We start from the raw sequence: 25,980 nt of genomic DNA, 5'->3' as shown, positions 1-25,980 counted from the left end.
GTAGGATCACGTGGGCATGCACAGGGGGGCGGGGCGCATTGAATTATGGGTGTGGGCACGCGCGCACATGACCGCCCCACACTCCCCTCACTTTTGGCATGCTACGGCAAAAAGGTTAGCCATCACTGGACTAGGATCTGGAACCTTGGGCCCTAAAAGCTTTGATCAGTAGCCACGCTGGTTTCTGGCGGTTACCAATTCATTTCAGTACAGGTGGGTGATTTGCTTTCTGACACATGCACGTTTACTTGGCCAAAAGCTCATTCAAAATTTGTCTTGATTTTCCAGAATCCAAAGCATTGAATGATACCTTGTATGCAATCAAACCATTATGACCCCACATGATACGATAGCACTTCCACTACATTGCAAACACATTTTTTTTTCCTGCTGGCAATGTACCATTCATCATTAAATACTCCAGTTTTGCAAATGTTGGGTGTATAAGTGTCAATTGGCCTTAAATCACAGAGTGGAGCTGTCTTTGCACAACACACAAAACCAAAAAGACTCATGAAGGCATAAAGGTAAATGTAAAGATTCCCCCGCATATATGTGCTAGTTGTTCCTAGACTCTAGGGGGCGGTGCTCATATCTGTTTCTAAGCCGAAGACCCAACGCTGTCTGAAGACGTCTCCGTGGTCATGTGGCTGGCATGACTAAATGCCAAAGGTGCACGGAACGCTGTTACCGTCCCACCAAAGGTGGTCCCTATTTTTCTACTTGCATTTTTTACCTGCTTTCGAACTGCTAGGTTGGCAGAAGCTGGGACAAGTAACGGGAGCTCACCCCGTTACGCGGCATTAGGGATTCGAACTGCTGAACTGCCGACCTTCTGATCGACAAGCTCAGCGTCTTACCCATTGAGCCACCAGGTCTTAAATGAAAAGCCTATAATAACTGAACACAAAGAAGCACCTTTTTGTACAGAAACCAGAATTTGAAAGGCTTATTGCAAATTATCAGTTCCAGTTTCCACAAACTTAAAATAGCAGCCATTCCTGGTTTAGGTGGTGTGGTTAGTGTGAAACATCTGATCACAATCATGAATAATGGGGTTAAGATTTACTACAACAATCATAAGTGCAAGAGCTGAACATAAGTCACTTTTTTCAGTGCCGTCATAACTTTGAAGAGTCACTAAATGGATGGTCATTGATTGAGGACTTCTTGTATATTAAGGAAGATAAAGTATGGTTCTCAGAATTTACTGCTTTTTTGATTAGCTGTAACTTTTTTATTTGTTGTCTTCACTGATATTACAGTTGTGAAGAATTGCATTTGGGCAAGTGATAAATTCTAAGAATTGTCCCTATCTGTATCCCCCATATACTGTATTGGCAGCAGAAGTGGGTTTCAGCAGGTTCTGACCAGTTCTGGAGAACCGGTAGCAGAAATTTTGAGTAGTTCGGAGAACCGGTAGTAAACATTCTGACTGGCCCCACCCCCATCTATTCTCTGCCTCCCAAGTCCCAGCTGATCGGGAGGAAATGAAGATTTTGCAGTATCCTTCCCCTGGAGTGGGGTAGGAATGGAGATTTTACAGTATCCTTCCCCTACCACGCCCACCAAGCCACACCCACAGAACCAGTAGTAAAAAAATTTGAAACTCACCACTGATTGGCAGTTATAATAATAAACTACAACAGCCTTAAATAGCTGTCGTGAATGAAGAAACAGCATCACAAATGTGTCTTTGGCCATTTGACAAACTAGAGAATAAACCTTAACTATTTCTTGGTCAGTTTCACACATGATACTAAACCATGATGAGGATCGGTTTGGCGTTCATATGTCTTGCAAAGTCAGCGACTGTGATTTGTAAATTGTGATAGTTGCTTAACTCAGTATTTCTTCATTCAAAAAAAAAATGTATGTCTAAAGTTTAGTGTGATGCTTAAACCATCAACAATACTTACTTACTACCATCTCAGAAGAAGCTAAAATGTGATACATGTGTTCTCATGACTGATGTATCTCCAACAAATGCCATTTTTTAAGAAGAAAAATGGTGAGTGACACTACATTGGCATTTTCTTACTACCTGTAAGGAGAAGCCAACAAGGGACATTGGAAATTGGAAGACATCAAGTTTTTCCCCTCATCTACCTATTCCTAGAGAAGATGAAGATCAGCAAAACTGTCTTCAGGAACTGTCTTCAACTGTTCATTCCTCACCCTCTCTATCAATCATTCTTTCCCAATCTGATGTTCTCCAGATGTGTTCAACTCCCATCATTCTTAGCCAGTCGTGATGGAGGGGAATTAAACTCCAACACAGCTGGAGAAGGCTGGGAAAGACTAACTTTTGGAGACTCTGCACTGACCTGAAACAAAAAAGAAACACATTTTTTTTTATAAAAGACCAGATGATTATTATTTTTTTATTTAATGACAAAAGATAAGAATGAAGTTTCTCTTCATTCTATCACCGTACTCACTTCTACAGCATAATGCAGTGCTGAGATGGCTGGGTGCACAGAGAGATTTTCCAAGGGCTTAATCTGAGGAATGTCCCATCCAGATGTGAAGGACCATTCAATGAAGAGCATGTTGTCTGTGAAAACTGTTCCAAATACTAAGCCATTTGGGTCCGGCTTCTCTTTTAACGTGGTAGCTGGATTGATGACAAGATCATCAGCCTGGGGAGAGAAAAGGGAACAAAACAAGAGAAAATTACATTTTTAAAAAAATTGGCAGCCCTTATTTCAGAATAACAGAATTGGAAGGAACCTTGGAGTCAAACCTCCTGTTCAAGTAGGAAACCCTGTACGATTTCAGACAAATGGCTGTCCAATATCTTCTTAAAAGCCTCCAATGATGGAGCACCCATAACTTCTGAAGGCAAATTGTTCCACTGGTTAATTGTTCTCACTGTCAGGAAATTTCTGCTTGTTTCTAGATCGGTTCTCTCCTTGATTCGTTTCTATTCATTGCTTCCTGACAAAGATGCTTTGGAGAATAGACTGACCCCTTCTTCTTTGTGGGAGTCCCCCCAAATATTGGAACACTGCTATCACATCATTGCCACGGCTTCATTTCATACAATAGACGTATCAGAATTTTGTATTTTGATGTATCTGTATTAAGAATGAACTCAAGTTGTTTGCTGAGAAGAAAATAGATATGGGAAAAGGGGATTTCTAAGAACAGCCTCAAAGAAACGTGGGAAATTAATCATTCTAGTTCTGTTTCTTAAAATTATCATAGACTAAAAAACTAGACTGAAGATGGCCACCAAACCTGAAAAGCAGTTCTGAGGAATTATAAGGGCCAAGAAAATGTGTAACTTTAAAGCAGAGGTCTTCAAACTTGGCTGCTTTAAGACTTGTGGACTTCAACTCCCAGAATTCTCCAGCCAGCATATTCTGGGAGTGGAAGTCCAAAAGTCTTAAAGTGGCCAAGTTTAAAGACCTCTGCTTTAAAGTTTGGTCTGATCTGAAAGCCAGAAGGGAACGTGACTCTCTAAATTAAAAAAAATGCTGGCCCTCCCATTTTTAAACGTCACAAAACGTTAAATACCTTTCCCCATTTTTAAAGTATCTGAAAGATAACTGGAACTGCTTTAGTTTCCTATGGAAATACTTCTGTCCCCATAAATGTCATAATCATCATTCTATTGAACAGCTGAATTGAACTACAGATAGTCCTTGGCTTACAACAATTCATTTAGTGACCGTTCGAAATTACAAGGACAACGTTCACAATTACAACCATTGCAGCATCCCCAGGGTCACAAGATCAAACTTCAGACACTTGGCAACTGACTCATATTTATGACCATTGCAATGTCCTGGGTCATGTGATCCAAGCAAAGTCAATGGGAAAGTCAGATTCACTTAACAATCAATCATATGACTAACTTAATAACTACAGCGATTTATTTAAAAAGTGTAGCAAGAAAGTTTGTAAACTGGGGGCAAAATTCATTTAATAAACATCTTGCTTAAGAACAGACGTTGTGGCCATTAAGTCAAGGAATACTGGTATTCTGATTCAATTTGATGAGGAAAAAGTTATTTAAATCTGTTTGCTCAGTTTTTCTGTCAAGGTTGAGAGTTTCCGAAGACAATTGACCTAAGCATAGTACATAAAATTATCTGCCACAATGTCCTTCCTGTCAATGACTACTTCAGCTTCAACCACAACAATACACGAGCAAAAAATAGATACAAACTCAAGGTAAACCATTCCAAACTCGATTGCAGAAAATATGACTTTAGTAACAGAGTTGTTAATGCCTGGAATGCTCTACCTGACTCTGTAGTTTCTTCCCCAAACCCCCAAAACTTTAACTTTAAACTATCTACTGTTGACCTCACCCCATTCCTAAGAGGTCTGTAAGGGGCGTGCATAAGTGCACCAGCGTGCCTACCGTCCCTGTCCTAATATTCCTTTTTACTTACTCTTTTCATGTATTCAAATTATGTTTATGCTTTTACCTGTTATCTTATATATGCTTGACAAATAAACTTATGATTATGGTTATGATTATGATTAATTGAAACCCACTCTGCTAACATCTGGAATAGTCTCTCAAGCAAAGTGCATTTTTACCAGATCGCACTCTACTTTCATGAGAAAGACTTCACTTCCCACAGCTCTTTTTCCCAACTCTTGACTCTACTTGGCTGCTGTCTACCTCCTACACAAAAATATCTGTGGAGCTAGGCCAAAATGTATTGGAAAAGAATGTAGAGTCTTTACATTTTGACCCACAATCCCAAATTCTATTTTTATAGAAGTGCCAACTTTCTAGAACTGACTCCCAGAGATTGGATTTCACAGGCGTTTGCTAAATTTGCTAATTGCTTCATTAGAGATGCATTTTGGGCTAGCATGGAATATTTTGTAACCCGCTGTAATGTTAGAATAGAATAACAGAGTTGGAAGGGACTTTGGAGGTCTTCTAGTCCAACCCCCTGCTTAGGCAGGAAACCCTACATCACTTCAGAGAAATGGTTATCCAATGTCTTCTTAAAAACTTCCAGTGTTGGAGCATTTACAACTTCTGGAGGCAAGTTGTTCCACTGATTAATTGTTCTCCCTGTCAGGAAATTTCTCCTTAGTTCTAGGTTGCTTCTCTCCTTGATTGGTTTCCACCCATTGCTTCTTTTCCTGCCTTCAGGTGCTTTGGAGAATCGCTTGACTCCTTCTTCTTTGTGGCTGAGATATTGGAACAATGCTATCATCTCACCCCTAGTCCTTCTTTTCATCAGACTAGACATAGTCAGTTCCAGCAACCGTTCTTTATATGCTCTAATCATCTTTGTTGATCTTCACTACACTCTTTCTAGAATCTCAACATCTTTTTTACATCGTGGCGACCAAAAAGACAAGGAAGACAGGAGGCATAATGTAATGAAAAAGAAGGGCTTACTATAAAAATAGCATCCGCATGCACAAACACACACACCTATCTGTGCGTACACACACACACACACAAACGTAAATTGGGAAGCATTCACTTTTGTCTTCACTTCTATACCATGTTTCAAATTTTAGATCCACCTATCTGTGCTGACCTCCTAAGGCGACTAAACCTCAGACAATGGAAGTGAAGCTATATCAAACCACAAATAAATGTAATTTATTTATAAAGAGCAAAAGCAGATAAAAAATAATAGGATTAAGACTTTTAAAGAGGCCTCGAAACAAGAAAAACTGCACTGTCAGTTCTCGTCTGGGCAAAAGTTTGTCTCCTGAAATAGAAGAATCTCTACCCCCCAAAAAAGAAAGATGTCTAAAAGGATAGATGTAAAGCTGAGAAGAATTTTTTTCTCATGCTTTTGACAGATGTCTCAGATTATCAGCCGCAGCTGCAGACGTATGTCTGTTCCAAAAATATCAGCGATTAAAAGGCAGACTTGCAAAGAATAAAATTTAACATAGGAAAGCTAAAATCAATGCTTAAGTCAATGTTCAGAAAAGAAGAAAGTTCTTTTTTAAGAAAAATGATATGGTCATCAGAACGCTCTGCTGAAAAATTAAAAGGCAATCCAAGGTTAACGTTTCCTACGTCAGCCAAGATTTCCTCAGGGAAGTGTCTGCGGTACATTTTTAATCCCTCAGTTTCCAGTTCCGGCAGCTACCGTTACAGCAGATATTCTGCTCTCTTTTCGCTGATTTCAAGACAACTCTAAGGTCAGTCAAACCTGGTTAATACAGATTAAGGATGATCAGGAAACTAAGGGCTATAGTTAGAAACTGAGTTGATGTTTCCAAGCATCTGTAGCATACTAAAAAAGCAGAGACATCACCCTGCCAACAAAAGTGTGTATACTCAAGGCTATGGTTTTCCCAGTTGCAATGTATGGCTGTGAAAGTTGGACCATAAGGAAGGCTGAGCGCCAAAGAACTGAGGCCTTTGAACTCTGGTGCTGGAGAAGACTCCTGTGAGTCCCTTGGACTGCAAGGCGATCCAACTGGTCAGTCCTAGAGGAGATCAACCCTGACTGCTCTTTAGAAGGCCAGATCCTGAAGAGGAAACTCAAGTACTTTGGCCACCTAATGAGAAGGAAGGACTCACTGGAGAAGAGCCTAATGCTGGGAAAGATTGAGGGCAAAAGAAGAAGGGAACGACAGAGAACAAGGTGGCTGGGTGGAGTCACTGAAGCAGTCAGTGTGAGCTTAAATGGACTCTGGGGGATGGTAGAGGACATAAGCGCCTGGAGGAACGTTGTCCATGGGGTCATGATGGGTTGGACATGACTTTGCAACTAACAACAACAACAAGCATCTAAATTTTGATCATTTGACCATGGGGATGCTACAACAGTAATAAGTGTGAAAAATGTTCATAAGTCACTTTTTTCAGTGACGTTGTAATTTTAAACAGTCACTAAATGAACTGTTGTAAGCCAAGAACTACCTGTATTCTGTTTCCAAATTATAGATAATGTACTTTACATTATGTCCATACATCCCTAACGCGCATCCATCCAATGTGTGTTGCATTTTCCTAGGAACGTATTATCTTCACTCAATATACATGTAATATTCTTTGCCACAAGATGAGTACCCTCCATTTTTTTCTATGACGTGTGCAATTTAGGCTGGATTCATATACTAGCTCTCACTTTTACTTTCCTTGAGGTAGAATTTGACATTTCTTTCTTTGAAATCTCGTAGTATACACTCCACCCTGAATAAGGGCAGGAAAATTAAGTGTTAATGTTACTTTTACATCCCATGCAAAAATATGAAGGACAGGATAAGAAACCACTGATTCATTTCCTTGTCAGGAGTCCTAATTGAGGAAATGTGAAAGCTGACTTGTCCATTTTTCAAACTAGTTCCAACATTTTGGGGCCTAGCCAAATTGAAGAGGAAAGTGTTCCTGATTCTTTTGTAAAGTTATGATCGTTCAGTTCAATTGTGTGGTTGTGAGGGACACTTTTTCTCATGGAACTTCAACAAGATGACCTGGGCTCAAACAAATGTTCTGATGATCATGAGAAGGCAGATGACAAAAATGTATAAAATGGCACCTTCTTTTTGGTAGTACATATTCAGAAACATGAACTGGGTTCCTACAGTGTACTAGGTTATGTTTCAATCACAACGGATTGTTTTTATTTCAGTCCAGCTGTTTTCTTTGCATGTTGTGGGAACCAGGGATTCATATGATGCCACTATGGAGTTTATTTGAGTGTATCAAGTTATGTGGATATGGCAGTCATATGCTGTTAACCCAAGGTCAATGGGTTGTGTGAATGCAGCCAAAAACTATTCCATTTAAATAAACAAAAAGAGGTGATCAAAGTCCTGAGTATCAGAAATCCCCTTCCCTCCAAAATGGGCATTGGACTAGGTGCTGTACAAGCTTCTTTGTTCTTTCAGATGGAAAGGCAAGAAGAAGAAGGAGGAGGAGGAAAAGGAGGAGGAGGAGAAGGAAGAGGAGGAGGAGGAAGAGGAGGAGGGAGGAGGAGGAGGAGAAGGAGGAAGAAGAGGAGGAGGAGGAAGAGGAAGAGGAAGAGGAGGAAGAAGAGGAGGAGGAGGAGGAGGAAGAGGAGGAGGAGGATGTCCTTCGTGAGATACAAAACAATTGGGCTTTGTGAGACTCAAGAGAACATTGCAATGAACGAGGACATCCATTTAATTTCACAGCTACTAAGATTGTTAGCTGAGCAGGTACAAAAATAGCCAGGGAAATGATTGAAGCCAGGAAACTGGCCCCTTGTCAGTCAACAGGAATGCTGATTTACCACCAGCTTATCAGGTACTTAAGAATCGAGGATTTAGCAGCACCAGGAAACAACAAACAATGACTTATAACTGGCCATCAACACCTCAATCAACAAATAATTTTAAAAAACCACATACAACCATAAATACTACGCATAGAATAGCCCAACACACACATTCTGGTAGAGTCTGGTTCCCCAAGGATGGACTCCAGCATGAGTCCGAAAGTTCGGAAGACTAAAACTCTGGTCCTGGTGACCGACCCAGATTGGATCCTGCTTAACCACAATGCACCCTTCCAGGTTGGTAGCATTCTTGCTTGTCCATAACTCTCTTTATCCATCAAGGAGAGTTTCCCACACTGAGCTGAACACCCCTGCAAGCGTTTCTGTTTTGGCAAAGAAACCTACCTTGAAAGAATTGGTCATGGGTTTTGCAGCTGCCTCTGTGCATCCATCTGCATAGTCATTTTGACAACCCTGCAACGGACAAAGGACAACGTTTAAAAATCAATCAAATTTAATCAAACGCTCCAAAGTCATATTTATAACGTACTCTTCCGGCAGTTTGCACCTGTTCAGGGAAGGTTTGGGGGCATTTGGGGAGAAATGGGGCGATGGATTAGAAGAAAGCTTGAAAACAGTAATCTGAGATCTAGAGCTCATAATCTTCACAAGAAAATCTGGTACAATCAGCATTTGGGACTCCTGAGAGGATAAATCTTGCCTTGCCCTGTTTTGGGATTCTCAGTAGGAAAACAAAGGTAGAATTGTTTCCGAATTAAAAGTTCAACCATTAGTCAGGAATTGCTTGCAAGTCTACTATTCTACGTTGGCCTGAACCCACTGCGAGGGTTCATACCCAGAGGTGGGTTTCAGCAGGTTCTGACCAGTTCTGGAGAACCGGTAGCGGAAATTTTGACTGGCCCCGCCCAGGGGTGGGTTCTAAATTTTTTTACTACCGGTTCTGTGGGCGTGACTTATTTTGTGGGTGTGGCTTGGAGGTCATGTGACTAGGTGGGTGTGGCTAGCTGGTTAGAGTCATTTCTGGAAGATCCTCGCACTTACGACCAGTCCTTGCACTTACGACCCAACTCATTTGTTTGCTTTTAACACTGATCAGCTGTAGGATGGCCCTTTGAAGCCCCGCGGCAAGAGTTTAAACAGTTTTTTTTCCCTCTAGTCATCAGCTGGGACTCAGGAGGCAGCAATAGACTGGGGGTGGGACCAAATAAAAGGTAAGAATAACGTTGGGGGGTGGGAGGGCGGGGGGGGGAGAACCGGTTCAGTGACGTCATATCTTCACCGCTACCGGCTCAGCCGAACCGGACCGAACCGGGAGGAACCCACCACTGGCTCCGCCCCCATCTATTCTCTGCCTCCCGAGTCCCAGCTGATCAGGAGGAAATGGGGATTTTGCAGCAACCTTCCCCCGGAGTGGGGTGGGAATGGAGATTTTACAATATCCTTCTCCTGCCACACATTGTCCATACCCACATTTTAAAAAGGCTTCTGGAAAACTAGATGACCTCCAAAGAAGACAAATGAGGGCGATTCAGGGATGGGAAACAGATCCTACAAGGTGAGACAGAGGAAGCCACAAATTGAGAAAAGATAACGGAGAGGACGTAGTAGGTAATCCTTGACTTATAACCACAACGGAGCCCCAAGTTTCCATTGCTAAGCAAGGCGGCTGTTAAGGGAGTCTTGCCCATTTTACGACTTTCTTGCCACTGCTGTTAAGAGAATCGTCTCGCAGTTGTTGATTTTGTAACACGATTGTTCAGTGAATCTGGCTTCCCCGTTGACTTTGCTTGTCAGAAGGTCGCAGTCAGCTTCAACCTCAGGACTCCTCTCTATCTGAACTTCAGCAAATAGTGTGAAATTCTTGGTTTGCCACATGCATGATAAGGGCCCAATCACTCTCTCTCCATTTCTGTCCTCATCTTCCAAAAATCCACGCTTGAGACATCTTAAGGCTATCCACCCTAATATGGAAGACCAAAACCTAATGGAATAATGAAATTAGATACAAAAGTGATATAATACAGGGGTCAGTTTAGAGGATCTCTGAAGGGCCCCCTTTCTTTAGTACTAGGCTCAAAAAGTGAAACCGCAGAGTTAACAAAACCCTCCTCAACTGGAAAGTTCAAGAAACATCATCATGAGCAAGATATCACATCTAGCCAAGCAGAGGTAACCACAGATATAACGGCAGGAAACTTAGATAGGTTTGCAAGAACACCTGTGACCCACTTAAGAGGGGACACACCTTAGTAAGCTTGTAGGGTATAGCAGCAAAAGGGGGGGGGGGAATTGTCGCTATGGGCTGTCAGAAATGTAACCAATCATAAAATGTCAAAAGTATGTATAAGAGTAACTGAATTAGAATCCTTTGTTGTTCAGTCTTTGCTTCTTGTGTTGCACTGAACTTTGCGCAATAAATCTCTCTGATCACCCACGGAAATCTTGTGAGTCTTAATTTCCATAACAACCCTACCATCACCCTCTAAAATTTCTGCTTGTCTTCCAGTCAAGTAATGACGCATCAATAATATTATTTGACCATGTTCTGTTAAAACAAGCCAACTTCATCGAGGTAACTTTTCTCAGGCTTGTTTCAACTCCTTCCCCAAACTCTAAAAAGTCGACCCTGCACATCCAGCATTGCAGTACAGGAAGGCCGTGACATAAACAATTCATTTAACAACTTTTGAAGTTGCAACGCACTGAACAAAGTGACTTTTGACTGTATTTCATATGTATGATCATTGTAGCATCCCCATTGTCATGTGATTAGGCGCTTGGCAATTGGTTCACATTTATGACAGTTCCAATGTCTCGGGGATCATGTGTTCACATTTTGCGACCTCCTGACAAGCGATGTCAATAGGAAAGCTGGATTCAATGAACAACCGTGTTACTGGCTTAACAACCGCAGCGATTCACTTAAGAACTGTTAGCAAGGAAGGTCATAAAATGAGGCAAAAATTACTTATCAAATGTCTCGCTTAGCAACAGAAATTCTGGACTCGGTTGTGGTTGCAATTCGAGGACTACCTGTACAGTTTTGGCAGTCCATGAATTGCCTCCTCATGATGTACAGGATGCGGTGGCTCAGTGGGTAAGACACTGAGCTTGTCAATCGAAAGGTCGGCAGTTCAGCGGTTGGAATCCCTAGTGCCGCGTAACGGGGTGAGCTCACATTACTTGTCCCAGCTTCTGCCAACCTAGCAGTTTGAAAGCACGTAAAAAATGCGTAGAAAAATAGGGACCACCTTTGGTGGGAAAATAACAGCATTCTGTGCGCCTTTGGCGTTGAGTCATGCCGGCCACATGACCACGGAGACGTCTTCGGACAGCGCTGGCTCTTTGGCTTTGAAACGGAGATGAGCACCGCCCCTTAGAGTCGGGAACGACTAGCACATATGTGCAAGGGGAATCTTTATCTTTTTAATGTACAGTAGTTCCTATGGTTGGGCTTCGTGTGTTATATAAATTTGGCCATTATTATTTATTCACTAGACTACGGTTAAAACAGACTGTGGCTTAGCACAACTACAGAATTTCCTTCATCGCTGTAGCAGTATCTCAGCTTCAAAACGGAAGCTATGATGAACTAAAAAGAACAATCGCACCATCTGGGTTGCAATTCTATCTTCTAATAATAATAATAATTACAATAATAATCCACCACAGATTCTCAAGCAGATACTGTATGTTTGCTGAATAGATGAGTCACCCAAGCCTATTTTTAACTCTGGCTGAACAAGCTTTGTAACTCTCCGTGACCTTCTGGTAGGGGATCTGAAGACTTGACTGAGAAAGATTCATCCAGACTTCTTTTCAAAGCAAGACCCAGATTTTTTTTTTCTCCTTTAGCCCTGGCGTGAAGTCTGCCGAGGAGACAGACAAAATAATAACACAAGGGGACTCCAAATGAGTGTGCCACAATAAACACTACGGCAACGGATGGATTAAAAGCTCCTGCCAGCTCAGAGAGGAGAGGCTAAAATGGAGTCCTTGATGCTCTCTGCATTTGGTTGTTTGCAGACTCTTCATGACCAGACTAGGTAATATCATCAGTGCTGGTAAGTATGGGGTTTGTCTCTCTTCATACAGAGTATTTTGCCCTGCCAGTGTTGGTGGGCATGGGATTTTCTCCTTGGTAGGTCCTTGATTAGGGTGTTATATAAATATAAAGGGGACGCAGTGGCTCGGTGGCTAAGATGCTGAGCTTGTCGATCGAAAGGTCAGCAGTTCAGTGGTTCGAATCCCTACTGCCACGTAACGGAGTGAGCTCCCGTTACTTTTCCCAGCTTCTGCCAACCTAGCAATTCGAAAGCACTTTAAAAATGCAATTAGAAAATAGAGACCACCTTTGGTGGGAAGGGAACATCAGCATAATTCCCAAGGATAGCAAAAGCCTTTATTTTGCCTGTCTCTTTTGTGACGGATGGGGAGGGGGAGGGAGAGAGAGAGAGAGAGAGAGAGAGAGAGAGAGAGAGAGAGAGAGAGAGAGAGAGAGAGAGAGGACAGAATACTTGTGGGGAAACAAATTTTCCGATGTGCTACCTGCTCAGGTTAACCCTGGCACAGAGCACCATCCAAAGCCAATAAACGCCTTGCTTCATCGTCCCTCCCTTCTTCTTCTTCTTCTTCTACCCCATTTTGTTAATAATGGCAAGAATGGATTATAGAATTAGGCAAATCCTAAATCTTTCAAAGCATCTGAATGATTTCCCAGAATAGTAAAGCACATCTAGCCTGGAAAATAACAGAAGAAAAAAAAAAAGAGAGAGAGAGAGAGAAAGAGAGAGAGAGAGAGAGAGAGAGAGAGAGAGAGTGAGTTTGTTGTTTGCAGATGAAGGGTTTCAAGATTAATTGGGTCGGGACTATTTCTTATCATAGCAATACATGCCCTCCCCTGTAATTTAGGATTGAGAGAGTAATTATACAATCATCACATTCTGGGTAGACGAGGCAGGAAATTCAGTGTTCCATATTGCAACCTGATCAGAGTTGGTATTCAGCCGGTTCGGACCAGTTCATCCAAACCGGTAGCGGAAATCGCAGGTGGACCCACCCCCCCTGCCCCAGCTTTATGCCATCCTATTTAGGCACATTTTTGAGGCCTGTCGCATGTGTGGAAGGCGCGTGCATGAGCAAAGCACATGCACGGAAGGCTGGGCGCAGATGCGGAAGACAGGCGCATGCGCGAATTGGGGGTGCGTGCACGCGAAGGTCTAGGTCACACTCACTATGGCCACACCCACCCAGCAACCAGGCAGAGAACCCCTTGCTAAAATTTTTGAAGCCTACCCCTGACCATCACTAACAACTTTTGTTCTGTACACACTAAACTGCAGGGGTCTCCAACCTTGGCAACATGAAGACTTGTGGACTTCAACTCCCAGAGCTTTGCTGGCTGAGGAATTCTGGGAGTTGAAGTCCACAAGCCCACAGCTTGAAGTTGCCAAGGTTGGAGACCCCGCTTCACTAAAGACCATTCTTTTCTTTTTGACTGGAGTCAAAAGAAAAGGACTGTCAATATCTGTTCAAACTAACAGTTACTGGCTTATTTTCCAAAACTAGACAACCTCGCCCTTTGTGGGTTCTCGGAACGACCCCCATCTCTTCCTAGAGTCACTTCCTTTGTGACTGCTGGGGACAGGGGAGGTGGGAAAAAGAACTGAATGGCCAGATAAACCACTTTCCCTCTTGTGATCCGGAGAACAGAGCTTCTACTGACACAGATGTCAGATCTAGTTTTCATGCCATAGTTTAACTATCGCATTGTTTGCCAGGGGTGACAATGTATAAATCCCGTTTCCTGTACACAGATAATTCTCTCTTTGTGCATGCACGGCAAACAAAGGATTCCATTAAACGCAGATGGAGGACCTGCAACTGGTTGGAGTTTACAAACATCACCGTTTGACAGAACAGAATAACAGAATGACAAGAGTGGGAAGGGACCTCTCAGAGGTCTTCTAGTCCAACTCCCTGCTCAGGCAGGAAGCCTTATACCATGTCAGACAAATGGTTGTCCAATCTCTTCTTAAAAATTTCCAATGTTGGAGTATTCACAAGCTCTGGAAGCAAGTTGTTCCACTGATTAATTGTGTTGAACTGTCAAGAAATTTCTCCTTAATTCTAGGATGCTTCTCTCTCTGATTAGTGTCGATCCGTTGCTTCTTGTCCTGCCCTCAGGTGCTTTGGAGAATAGGTTGATCCCCATCTTCTTTGTGGCAGCTCCTGAGATATTGGAACACTGCTATCATGTCAACCCCAGTCCTTCTTTTCATTAAAGTAGACATATCCAGTTCCTGCAACCGTTCTTCATAGGTTTTAGCCTCCAGTCCCCTAATCATCTTTGTTGCTCTTCTCTGCACACTTTCTAGAGTCTCCACATCTTTTTTACATCGGGGAGACCAAAACTGGACACAGTACTCCAAGTGTGGCCTTATCAAGGCATTATCAAGTGGCATTAATACTTCACGTGATCTTGATTCTATCCCTCTGTTTATGCAGCCTAGGACTGCGTTGTTTTTTTGCACACAACAGATGATTTCCAACAAGCAGAGCCAATGAAGAAGCTGGCAGTGAAATCATAAGTCGTGGTCATGCAGTGTCGTATTTAACAACCACATCATCTCTTAGCGGCAGAGTTGCAGGTCCCAATTGTGGTCATTATATAAAAAATGGCTTATACTGTTATCTTGACACAATGATAGTTGGGTGATTTTAGAAGACACTAGGACTTGGTACAGGAACAACTTAATAAGTGATCATTCGAGGTTACAACTGCGCTGAAAAAGTGGCTTATGACTGTTTTTCATACTTACGACCATGGCGGCATCGCCATGGTCCCGTGATCAAAATTCAACACTTGGCAACTGACTTGTATTTAAGATGGTTGCACTGACCTTCTGGCAAGCAATGTCAACGGGGAAGCCAGATTCACTTAACCACCATATTCCCAATTGAACAACTGCAGTGATTCGCTTAACAACTGTGGCGAGGAAGGTCATAAAACGGGGCAACGTCACACAACCACTGTCTGACCTAGCAACAGAAATGTGGGGCTCAATCGTGGTCAGGAGTCAAGGACTACCCTGTAATGAAGAAATTACCATAGAGAAGATCCAGATATTTCCAGGTGGAAAAGGACCGGAATATAAAAATTCTCCGAGCACAAAAGATATCATCAGTAATTGCCCAAGATAACAAAACAACTTGTACCTATGTGTGTAATTTGCAACAAAGCAGTCACAGCCAGCAAGAGGTCAGATCAGATTGATGAGCGTTCCAGTCTGGGCAGCTTGTGCAACCAAGCAAATGAAATGTGAATGGTAAGAAGCTGGTGATGGAGAGCTATCATTGATCCAAACCGATCACCGGATAACAGACAAGTTCAATTCATTCTCTTATATAGCAACATTTCCTAATGATAAAGCAGATTGCTGGGAGAAGACCAGGTATAGGGGTGAAATCCAGGAGGTTCTGACAGGTTCTGGAGAACCGATATTGGAAATTTTGAGTAGTTCAGAGAACCGGTAGCGGAAATTTTGAGTAGTTCAGAGAACCGGTAGCGGAAATTTTGAGTAGTTTGGAGAACCGGCAAATACCACCTCTGGCTGGCCCCAGGAGTGGGGTGGGAATGAAGATTTTGTAATATCCTTCCCCCAGGAGTGGGGTGGGAATGGAGATTTTGCAGTATCCTTCCCCTGCCATGCCCACCAAGCCACACCACGCCACCAAGCCACGCCCACAGAACCGGTAGTAAAAAAAAATTGGATTTCATCACTGACCAGGTATCTGCATAACCATCTGAATGTGACATAGGTATGGGCATGCAAGGGCAATCTGTAGCACCTCCAGTCCAAAATCATACTTCCTTTTAGTGTAGCAAAAGGTAATCGATGCCTACAAATGATGATCTTGAACAATGATACTTGCTTCTAGGATAGCAGAAGGCCATTGATATCTACAACACATCTTTACAAATGCACCCAAGAGGATTTCATATTGACAACCTCGCTCAAACCAGAAGATGAATTCAACCTTACAAGATGGCGCTGAGAAAAATGGCTACCTTCGCTCCTGAAAATACAAGATTGAGCAGAAACAGAATAGCATTTCTCAAATACCAGAAGAAATATTACATAAGAAAAAATAATCAAGACTTATGCCAGGTAGGGAAGAAGGAAGGAAGGAAGGAAGGAAGGAAGGAAGGAAGGAAGGAAGGAAGGAAGGAAAACATCAAAACTTTGCAGGTCTATTTCAAGAAATCGATGCACCAGGATTGGTTTACAACACAGTGTAAACTACTGTACTATATCCTTTAATGTCACGAAAGAGGAAAATCTTGAGTTTAAAACAGCAGCAGTGAGCCCTGATCATTTAAATACGCAAAGCTAATTTATTTCACTGTTTGGCAGCATATGGCAATAGTTACAGAAACCCTTAGGAAAACATTAATTTAATCTCTAACAGTAAAATGGTTTATTGGATGAGTGCCCTTCATTCAAACCCAATAACCTAGATTCTTAATAGATACGTGATGAGTGAAAGCAATCAATTGCAAAGGAAATTGGAATGTAGATAAAATTCAATTTAGAACAGTAAGTTGGCTGAAGAGGCAGGAGAGATTTTGTTCAGATAAATAAAGCGACGGCTTTTTTCCGCTTTAGGTCTGTTTCTTGCCATAGCTGTTCCTGCAGGTTGACAGCTATGCTCCTATTTTTGGGGGTCAAGTTCCTGTTTATTATTGGAGGAGGGGAGACCTTGCGAGAGCTTCTGTCATCATGAGTAAGAACCGTGATTGCCAAACTTCATAATGATCATAGCTCGAGAATTAGCTGTAAAAGGCAACCTGTTCCACAGCCAAATAGCTCTCAGCCGGAGATTCTGTAGAGATTGTCGGTCATCCAGGTCATGGTTATCCCAAAGGTGTTTTTTCAGGAGGCAACTGGACTTTTTGTATTTTTTCTTTTGAAGACCTTTTGCTTCTCATCCAAGAAGCTTCTTCAGCTCTGACATTCCCCACTATCCTGTCTGGATGGTGGGGAATGGGAGGATTTAAATTCCTTGCAGGCAGCTGATCATTTGCATTTTTTTAGAGAGTCGTTGAGGCCGCTTGGAGGTTTGTCTGTGTCCTCAGGGTCACCTGAGGGGGGCAAATGGGTATGGAGCCTTCTTGAAACAGCTGAAAGGATTGTGTTGTAGACTGGAGAGAGATGATGTCGTATCCCTCCCTCTCTGTTGAGAGAGTGCTGTTCAGGTGACCCTGAATCAGGGGTGAAATGCTCTCGGTTTGGACCGGATCGCCCGATCCAGTAGCGATGGCAGCGGGTGGTTCGAAGAACTGGTAGCAAAAATCCCTGCACCCCCCCCCCCACCATGCCCAGCTGAGCCGCATGATCATCAGAGGCTTTTTTTTTAACTTTTAAAAGCATTTTTTTCTACAACCTCTTCCGATGAAAAAATGCTTTTAAAAGTTAAAAAAAAAAGCCTCTGATGATCACGCGGCTCAGCTGGGATTGTCAGAGGCTTTTCAAAGCATTTTTTTCTGCAACCTCTTGGCCGAAGAGGTGGTAAAAAAAAATGCTTTGAAAAATCTCTGACAATCCCAGCTGAGTTGCCTGATCGGCAGAGAGGCATTTTTTTTAAAAAGCCTCTCTGACGATCCCAGCTGAGTTGCCTGATCGGCAGAGGTTTTTCAAAGTATTAGAAAAAATGCTTTGAAAAGTTAAAAAAAAAAAGTTGGCCACGCCCACCTAGTCACATTACCACCCCCCCCAAGCCATGCCCACAGAACCCGTAGTAACAAATTTTACATTTCACCCCTGCCCTGAATATACAGATAAACCTCCAGGTGTCCTCAACAACTCTCTAAAAGAATGCAAATGACCAGCTGTCTGCAAGGAGTATAAATCCTTCCATTCCCCATCATCCAGTCAGAACTGAAGAAGCTTCTTGGATGAGAAGTGAAACATCTTCAAAAGAAAAAAAACACACACAAGAAAGTCCAATTGCCTCCTGAAAAAGCACCTTTGGGACTTATTAGCCTGAGATATTTCTCCTTAGAATAACTTGCCTTGTTTCATCAAATCAAAATTTCAGCTAGATCTGCTATCAACATCCAAATAAAATTGGGGGTAGGAGTAGAGGAGACCTTCCCTGACTCTGTCTTCAAAAGTGATTTTAAATGGGGAAATCCTACTTACTTATATCATGGTCCTCATTTATGGACAAAGTCATGGAGCACATCAATCAACTTATTTCCATGGTGATCCAAGGAACAAATTGTCTCCCTCCAATTTTAAAACCACACTTATCTTCTGATCCAGCTTCTCTTAGTACTGTTCTCCTCCCTCAAATAAAAGCTATGGATTGAATAAATAATGGGAGAGCATAGATTCATCTCCCTCACTTAGCCATCCTGGAATCAATCTCTTTCGCCACGTTCTGTCCATACTGTGGCTGCCATATATCTTGCCCTGAGCCATATAGCACCGCCAGTTTTATGAAGGCATTGATGCACTGGTGAGAGAATGCAGAAAATAGTGTGAATAAGTCACTCCTACCGATGCATGCCAACTTCCTCTTTTATCAGCAGGAAGATTCAAGCCCAGGAAACCCCCACTGTCACTTGTACAACATCTGCCCAACCACTTTAACAACGACTCCCAATGGAAAGCCAAATGGGTCAGTTGAAGGCCCAGTCTTAGGAAGACATATAATTTTTTCTCCATTTAATGACCCCGTAATTCAGTGGTGGGTTGCCCCCAGTTTGGACCGGTTCTATAGAACCAGTAGTAAAACCGGAGGGAGGCTCCACCCACCAACCGCGATGTCATCAGAACGCTTCTGCGCATGCGCGTGGCCCCGTTGCGAACTGGTAGTAAAGGTAAATAGAACCCACCCCTGCCATAATCCGTTGTGGGGTGAAGTCAGAGCAACTAAATGGAGCTGAGTGTTTACTGGCCGGATGCCCTTCCTGTTGCCAATGCAGAGTTCGCAGCAGATATATTCTCATTGTGCCCAGAGAGAGAAATATCTGCCTCTACCTAGGATTGAACTCACAAACTTCTGATTGTGAAGCGAGAGCTCCACCTCTAGGCCACTGCATCCACTCCTTAGGAAGACATATAAATGACCCCACAGAAAAGGTGCCAGGCTTTGAACTACGTCAGCCATGGACTATCCTGAATAGGATTCACACCTCACATGGCATCTGCCAGGACTCACTGAATAAATGGCACAGAGCATCCTCCCCTCAGAGTGACTACAGGGTTCCCGGTCATAATTACATCATGACCAGCTGTAAACTGAGGGAATATATCGGTCCAGTATGTGACTTTTTAAAAATAGAAACGATGCTACACTTCAATGGTCAGATGGCCTAAACATCAGTCTTTGAACATTAGGTCTTTTTAACATTTGCATTTTATTGGCTTCTACTAATCTAGATGAAATGTTAATATATATATCGCTAATCTAGGGATGATATGCCTTACGCTAAATAAATAAAAACGGTGGCTGCTTGAACTGGATACCGATTTTGCATGAGGGCCATGAAATGTTCTGGGAATACTGCCATGAGAAATAGAACTTTTTTTTTAAAAAAAGACATGCTTTAAAGAAAGTTTTAAAATGCTTAATTTAGAATTTTACAAGGGAGTAATGTTGAATAAACAGAAATTGGCAAGTGGTTTATGAATGACCAAAGAGGATAAATGTTTAATTTAGAATTTTATTAGGGAGTAATGCTGAAAAAGAAGGTATGGAAAGGATTTTAGTAACAAATGTGAAATAAGAGATAAGAGAATTTATAAAAGGGAGGTTGATGAATAATTTTTTAAAAGAGGAATTAAAGAGTGTGAGGGAGTTTTGAATCTTGTAGTAAGTTAGCATATTTTAGCTTATGTTTGTTTAATGTTATACCCTGTTTTTGCTCTGGGAAGTCGGGGTGGGGGTGGGGAGGGGGGGTTGAAGGTTGTGTGGGGATAAAATTGTTGTCTAATTTTTAATAAAATTAAAAGATAGATAAATGTATTAATAGAGAAGTAAGAAATGTGAGGGAAATGTCATAATAAATGAAATGATAATATTAAGATATGATAAATACTGGAGGAGTAAAAAGAAGATACAAAAGATATATTCAGAAGATGCACTGAATGATTGATTATGTATTGTTTGTTTGTTTGTTTATAAAATAAAAAAAACTTTTTTTAAATAGGAGAAATAGTACTTCGTGAGGTCCAGCAAATTTAAGAATTGACCTTGGAAGGCAGACTCTGAATGACAGCATCTCACTGGGTTTTTTTTTCCTAGCAGAATCTGCCTCCTTGTACCTTATACTCAGTGGTGGGTTTCACTTACCTTTACTACCGGTTCACCACGTGCGTGCATGCTCGCTTTGCTCGCTCGCGCGTTGTCCGGATATGCGCCCGGCCTTCCACACATGCACTTTGCTCGCTCGCGCGCCTTCCACACATGTGCCCAGCCTTGAAAACGTGCCTAAATAGCACGACTTGGAGTCGGGGCGGGCGAGCGGGGGGGGGCAGGCCCAGGCCCACCCATGATCGCCGCTACCGGTTCACCCGAACCGGTGCGAACTGGCTGAATACCACCTCTGCCTATACTCATTTTTCCCTCACAAGCATTAGAAAATTGCTCTCATGTTCTACTCTTGATCTCAAGTGCTACACCTTCCCTTCAACACTACTTCTATACGGTCCTCTCATTTTCCTCCATAGGACGAGGCTGCTGATTCGTCTTTTGTGAACATCCTCCAGGTTCTCCAGATCCTTCATAAAGGACACTTGACACAGTGCTAGCGTTAGAGGTTCCATGTGACCAAATTCTCTTTTCCCAGCATAGGGGAGAATTTTCAAACTAATATTAAATCTAAAGATCCGTTTTCCCCATCTTGAACAAATTGAAATTTCATTTTAAATGACTTTTTTTTTTAAAAAAAGAGCATGTCCCAATAAACAAACAAAGCTACATATAGAGGTAGTCCTCAACTGCCAATAGTTCATTTAGTGACCCTTCAAAGTGACAACCACAGTGAAAAAGAGTTACTTATGGCCATTTTTCACACTTACAACCATTGCAACCGTGATCAAAATTCAGATGCTTGGCAACTGACTCGTATTTACGATAGTGGCAATGTCCCAAGGTCACGGGATCTCCTTTTGGGACCTTCTGACGAGTAAATTCAATGGGGGAGCCAGATTCACTTAATGACCGTGTTACGCACTTAACATCTGCAGCGATTCACTTAATTGTTGCAAGAAAGGTCATAAAAGGGGGCAAAACTCACTGAACAACTGTTTCACTTAGCAACAGAAATTCTGGGCTCCACTGCGATCATAACTTGAGGATTACCTGTATATATATATTTGGTCATCATGTAACGCAGGGGGGTCAAACTCGATTTCATTGAGGGCCACATCAGGGTTGTGTTTAACCTCGGCGGGCAGTGGTGGGTTCCTCCCGGTTCGGCCGAGCTGGTAGCGGTGACGATATGACATCACTGAACCGGTTCTGGCCCCGTTCCCCCATCCCCCACTATTCTTACCTTTTCTTTGGCCCCACCCCCAATCTATTGCTGCCGCCTGAGTCCCAGCTATCGGCTAGAGGGAAAAAAACTGTTTAAACTTTTGCCACGGGGCTTCAAAGGGCTGCCCTACAGCTGATCAGTGTTAAAAGAAAACAAATGAGTAGACCAATGCCTGCAAAAATAAATGGGTAGACCGGTACAGCTCTGCAAGCAGTTAAAAGCCTGGTAGACCAGTACCTCTGCTAAATCCTAAAGAATTGTCACATGATCATCAAGCCACACCCACAAAATAAGCCACGCCCACAGAACCGGTAGTAAAAAAATTTAGAACCCAGCCCTGTCGGCGGGGATGGGGTGGGCGTGGCCAGGGTGGCCAGCTTGACATCTATTTTCGGCCATGACGGCCTCCTGCAGCCCTCTGCCAGGAAAAATGGAGCTTAGAGGGTGGAGCATGCGGTCCTCCCGAGCTCCGTTTTTGCTGGCAGAGACACCACAGGCTAGTCCTTCGCTGTTTCCAGGGCGGCCTCGCGGTTCAGATCTTAGCACCCCACGAACCGGATCTGGCCCACTTGATTAAAAGAGGATGGATCAGCCCAGTGGTGGGATTCAGCCAGTTCGCACCACTTCGGGAGAATCGGTTGTTAAATTACTTGAATCCCACCACTGGATCAGCCAACATACCTTAAAAAAAAAAAAACCCAGCAGTGTCACAGTTCCTTTGTTAATTGGCTTACTGGGTACGGAAATGGAAACCAGTTTGGAGAGAAATGGAATGAAGTTTCCTGAATGGGACATGAATGACCTCTTATCAGGAATGCACAATGCAGCCATGTTTATCCTTCATTGTAATCTTCCCTTTGATCTCATTCTGGCTACTGCTACTTATGGTTTCCCATGCACATAATGACAGTGTTCTCCTTGCTGTTTTATTTCATGCACCTGACATAAACATCCTTATCGTCAAGTGGTTAATCTTTGATTGACTGTTTACGGCAACATGGAGTCATAAATGGTCCAGTCAGTGGTGGGTTCCTCCCGGTTCAGTCCGGTTCGGTCGAGCTGGTAGCGGTGACGATATGACGTCACCGAACTGGTTCTCCCCCCCTCCCTCCCGCCCCCCCACATTATTCTTACCTTTTATTTGGTCCCACCCCCAATCTATTGCTGCCTTCTGAGTCCCAGCTGATGACTAGAGGGAAAAAAACCATTTAAACTCTTGCCGCGGGGCTTCAAAGGGCCGTCCTACAGCTGATCAGTGTTAAAAGCAAGCAAATGAGTCGGGTCGTAAGTGCGAGGACTGGTGGTAAGTGCGAGGACCTTCCAGAAATGACTCTGACCAGCTAGCCATGCCCACCTAGTCACATGACCTCCAAGCCACACCCACAAAATAAGCCACGCCCACAGAACCGGTAGTAAAAAAAATTAGAACCCACCCCTGGGTCCAGTCAATGCTGTCACCTCCCAGATGTCTGCTACAATCTAATCAGGGGACCTGTGACTTCCAGAGGGTCATGGGATTATTCAGGTAGTCCTCGACTCCACAACTGACCACCCCAAAATTTCCACTGTTAAGTGAGACAGTTGTTAAGTGAGTTTTGCCCCATTTTACCAGCTTTCTTGCCACTGTTGTTCAGTGAATCACTGTGGTTGTTAAGTTAGTAATATGGTTCTTAAGTGAAGCTGGCTTCCCCATTGGCTTTGCTTGTCAGAGGGTTGCAAAAGGGGGTCGTGTGAGAACGCTTGCAACCGTCATAAATACATGCCAGTTGCCGAGCATCCGAGTTTTGATCCTGTGGCAAGGATGCTGCAAGTATGTTAAATGGTGATAAACAGTGGTGAAATCCATATATTTTTAGTACTGTGGGCGTGGGTTGGTGGGTGTGGTGTGGCTTGGTGGGCATGGCAGGGGAAGGATACTGCAAAATCTCCATTCCCTCCCCACTCTGGGGCCAGCCAGTGGTGGTATTTGCCGGTTCTCCGAACTGCTCAAAATTTCCGCTACCAGTTCTCCAGAACCTGTCAGAACCTGCTGGATTTCACCCCTGGTCATAAGTCACTTTTTTCAGTGTCGTTGTATCTTTGAACAGTTGCTAAACCAATGGTTATAAGTCAAGGACTGCAGCTGAGCATTGATGATGGGAGTCAAGATTGTTTGGAGATAGAACCGGTCGGCATAAATCAGGTCACCCTGATCTAAATTTTAAGCTGATCTAAACAAAGAAGTTGCTCTTCTTTGCTCTAAAAGTACAAAGAAAAGCAACTAAGACGATGAAAGGCCTGGAGACTAAAACATATGAAGAAAGCAGGGGTGAAATTCTCTGAAGTCTGCTACCAGTTTGCTTCGCTACCAGTTTGCTGCGTGTGCACATGCGTGGTGCACGCCAAACGCGTGCTTTGCGTGCATGTGCACCTCAGGCACTACCGTGCAGCGCTGAAAAAGAAGGCTTAAGAAACCTTTTTTAAGGTAAGTAGAACAGCGAGGGGGGAGGAACAGCTGTGCCGCATGATTTAGATTCGCTAGAAAGCAGGATTTCCTGATTGTCGGAAATACCAATTCACCCGAACTGGTAGCATTTATTACTACCTGTTAAGGTGAACTGGTCCGAATCGGTAGCATTTCACCCTGGAAGAAAGGTTGCAAGATTTGGGTTTGGCTAGTCTACAGAAAAGAAGGACTGGGGGGGGATATGATAGCAGTTTTCCAGTATTTGAGAGGCGGCCACAAAGAGGAGCGCTTTCCAAAGCACTAGAAGGCAGGACAAGAAACAACGGATGGAAACTCATCAAGGAGAGAAGCAACCTGGAATTAAGGAGAAACTTCCTAACAGTGTGAACAATTAACCGGTGGAACAGCTTGGCTTCAGAAGTTGTGGGTGCTTCATCACTGGAGGTTTTTAAGAAGAGACTGGACCGTCACTTGTCTGAAATGGTATGGGATCTTCTGCTTGAGCGGGGGGCTGGACTAGAAGACCTCCAAGGTCCCTTCCAGCTCTATTCTGATTCCAAGCAAGCAAACAAAAGTTCCTATGCTTTTATCTATGGATGCCCCAGATATGTCATGACAGACTGTCTTGGTTGTGGTCTTCTTTGAACAACCTCATTCTCACTTTACCTTCTCTATCCCACAATAGGTTTTCCTGATTTGATTCTCCCCGCCATGAGTTAGAATGATGGATGTGTTAGGACAGCATCCATTTCATGGCCAGGGTAGATTTGGCCACAGCTATACATGCCTTCATTCCACCTAGACTGGATTACTCCAATGAACACTTCTTAGGTGTACTTCGAAGGTTTTTCGGAACCTATATTCCATCCTGGATGATAGTGAGAATGCAACAGTGAGAAGGAGGAAGGACATCAACAATCCATAACACCAGCCTTGCAAAAGGTCTGGGACCCACCTCCTAGAATCCTCTTCACATTCCAAAACTTGAGGGGGATTTCTCTGTCTCAATAACAGAGATGAGGGGTCAGATTAACAGAGTTGGAAGGGACCTTGTAGGTCATCTAGTCCAACCCCCCCCAAGCAGGAGACCCTACACCATTTCTGACAAATGGCAGTCCAATCTCTTCTTGAAAGTCTCAAGTGATGAAGCTCCCACAACTTCCGAAGGCAACTTCTGTTCCATTGGTTGATTGCTCTCACTGTCAGGAAATGTCTCCTTATTTCCAGATCTCCTTGTTCACAAACTAATTTCACAAATCTCTCCTTGTTCACAAACTAATTAACATCATCATTGCTAACACTGATCACTAGCACTAGTTGGGTAATGAAACGTTTGCAAGAAAACAACCAAGCTCGGAGAGCATCAAGGACCCTCATTTCAACCCTGAGCTACAGATAATTTCCTTTATTGGCAATAATGGAGAGTTGGGACAAGACGAAGGATCTTCACAGGGACCATCCCAAAACTATGAAAGCTTTGAAAAAACCAATATTAGCAGCCTCTCTGCTGGTCTCTTCAGGTAAACCCCAATTTTCTTCCCTGGTTCTCTACACTATTAAAAAGGCCAGGTGGTTGTTGATGAAAAGCAAAGAGACTTCCGCTGAGCATCATGGAGAAATGCATTGAACATGTTTTGGCCTACCACCCACACATCAATCGATCTTGGCTTCTCGTATCCCACGCCCACCCTGAAAAACGTTCAGTTCCTATTGTCAAACAGGTTGGACAATGTATGTATGGCAGGAAGTCTCTTCTCTGCTTAACTCACATT

At 43.1% G+C, this 25,980-nt stretch overlaps 1 protein-coding gene across 5 annotated transcripts in view; it reads right to left on the bottom strand.

Annotated features, from left to right (window-relative positions):
* BCAT1 (branched chain amino acid transaminase 1) overlaps window positions 1-2,567 on the bottom strand; it is a 38,958-nt gene extending 36,391 nt beyond the window's left edge. For all 5 annotated transcript variants that reach the window (XM_070946733.1, XM_070946728.1, XM_070946729.1 and 2 more), the window contains exon 1: window positions 2,442-2,567. In XM_070946733.1, the coding sequence (XP_070802834.1) occupies window positions 2,442-2,552 (111 nt within the window). In that variant the 5' untranslated portion in view covers window positions 2,553-2,567. The remainder of the gene's footprint in view (window positions 1-2,441) is intronic.
* Between the last annotated feature and the right edge of the window lie 23,413 nt (window positions 2,568-25,980).

Source organism: Pituophis catenifer, unplaced genomic scaffold (genome assembly GCF_029215685.1).
Source record: "Pituophis catenifer annectens isolate HBS135680 unplaced genomic scaffold, rPitCat1.0.hap2 SCAF_7, whole genome shotgun sequence".
Taxonomy (NCBI): Eukaryota; Metazoa; Chordata; class Lepidosauria; order Squamata; family Colubridae; genus Pituophis; species Pituophis catenifer.
The sequence above is the reverse complement of the archived record's forward strand: the minus strand, read 5'-3'. Positions and strand labels throughout refer to the sequence as shown.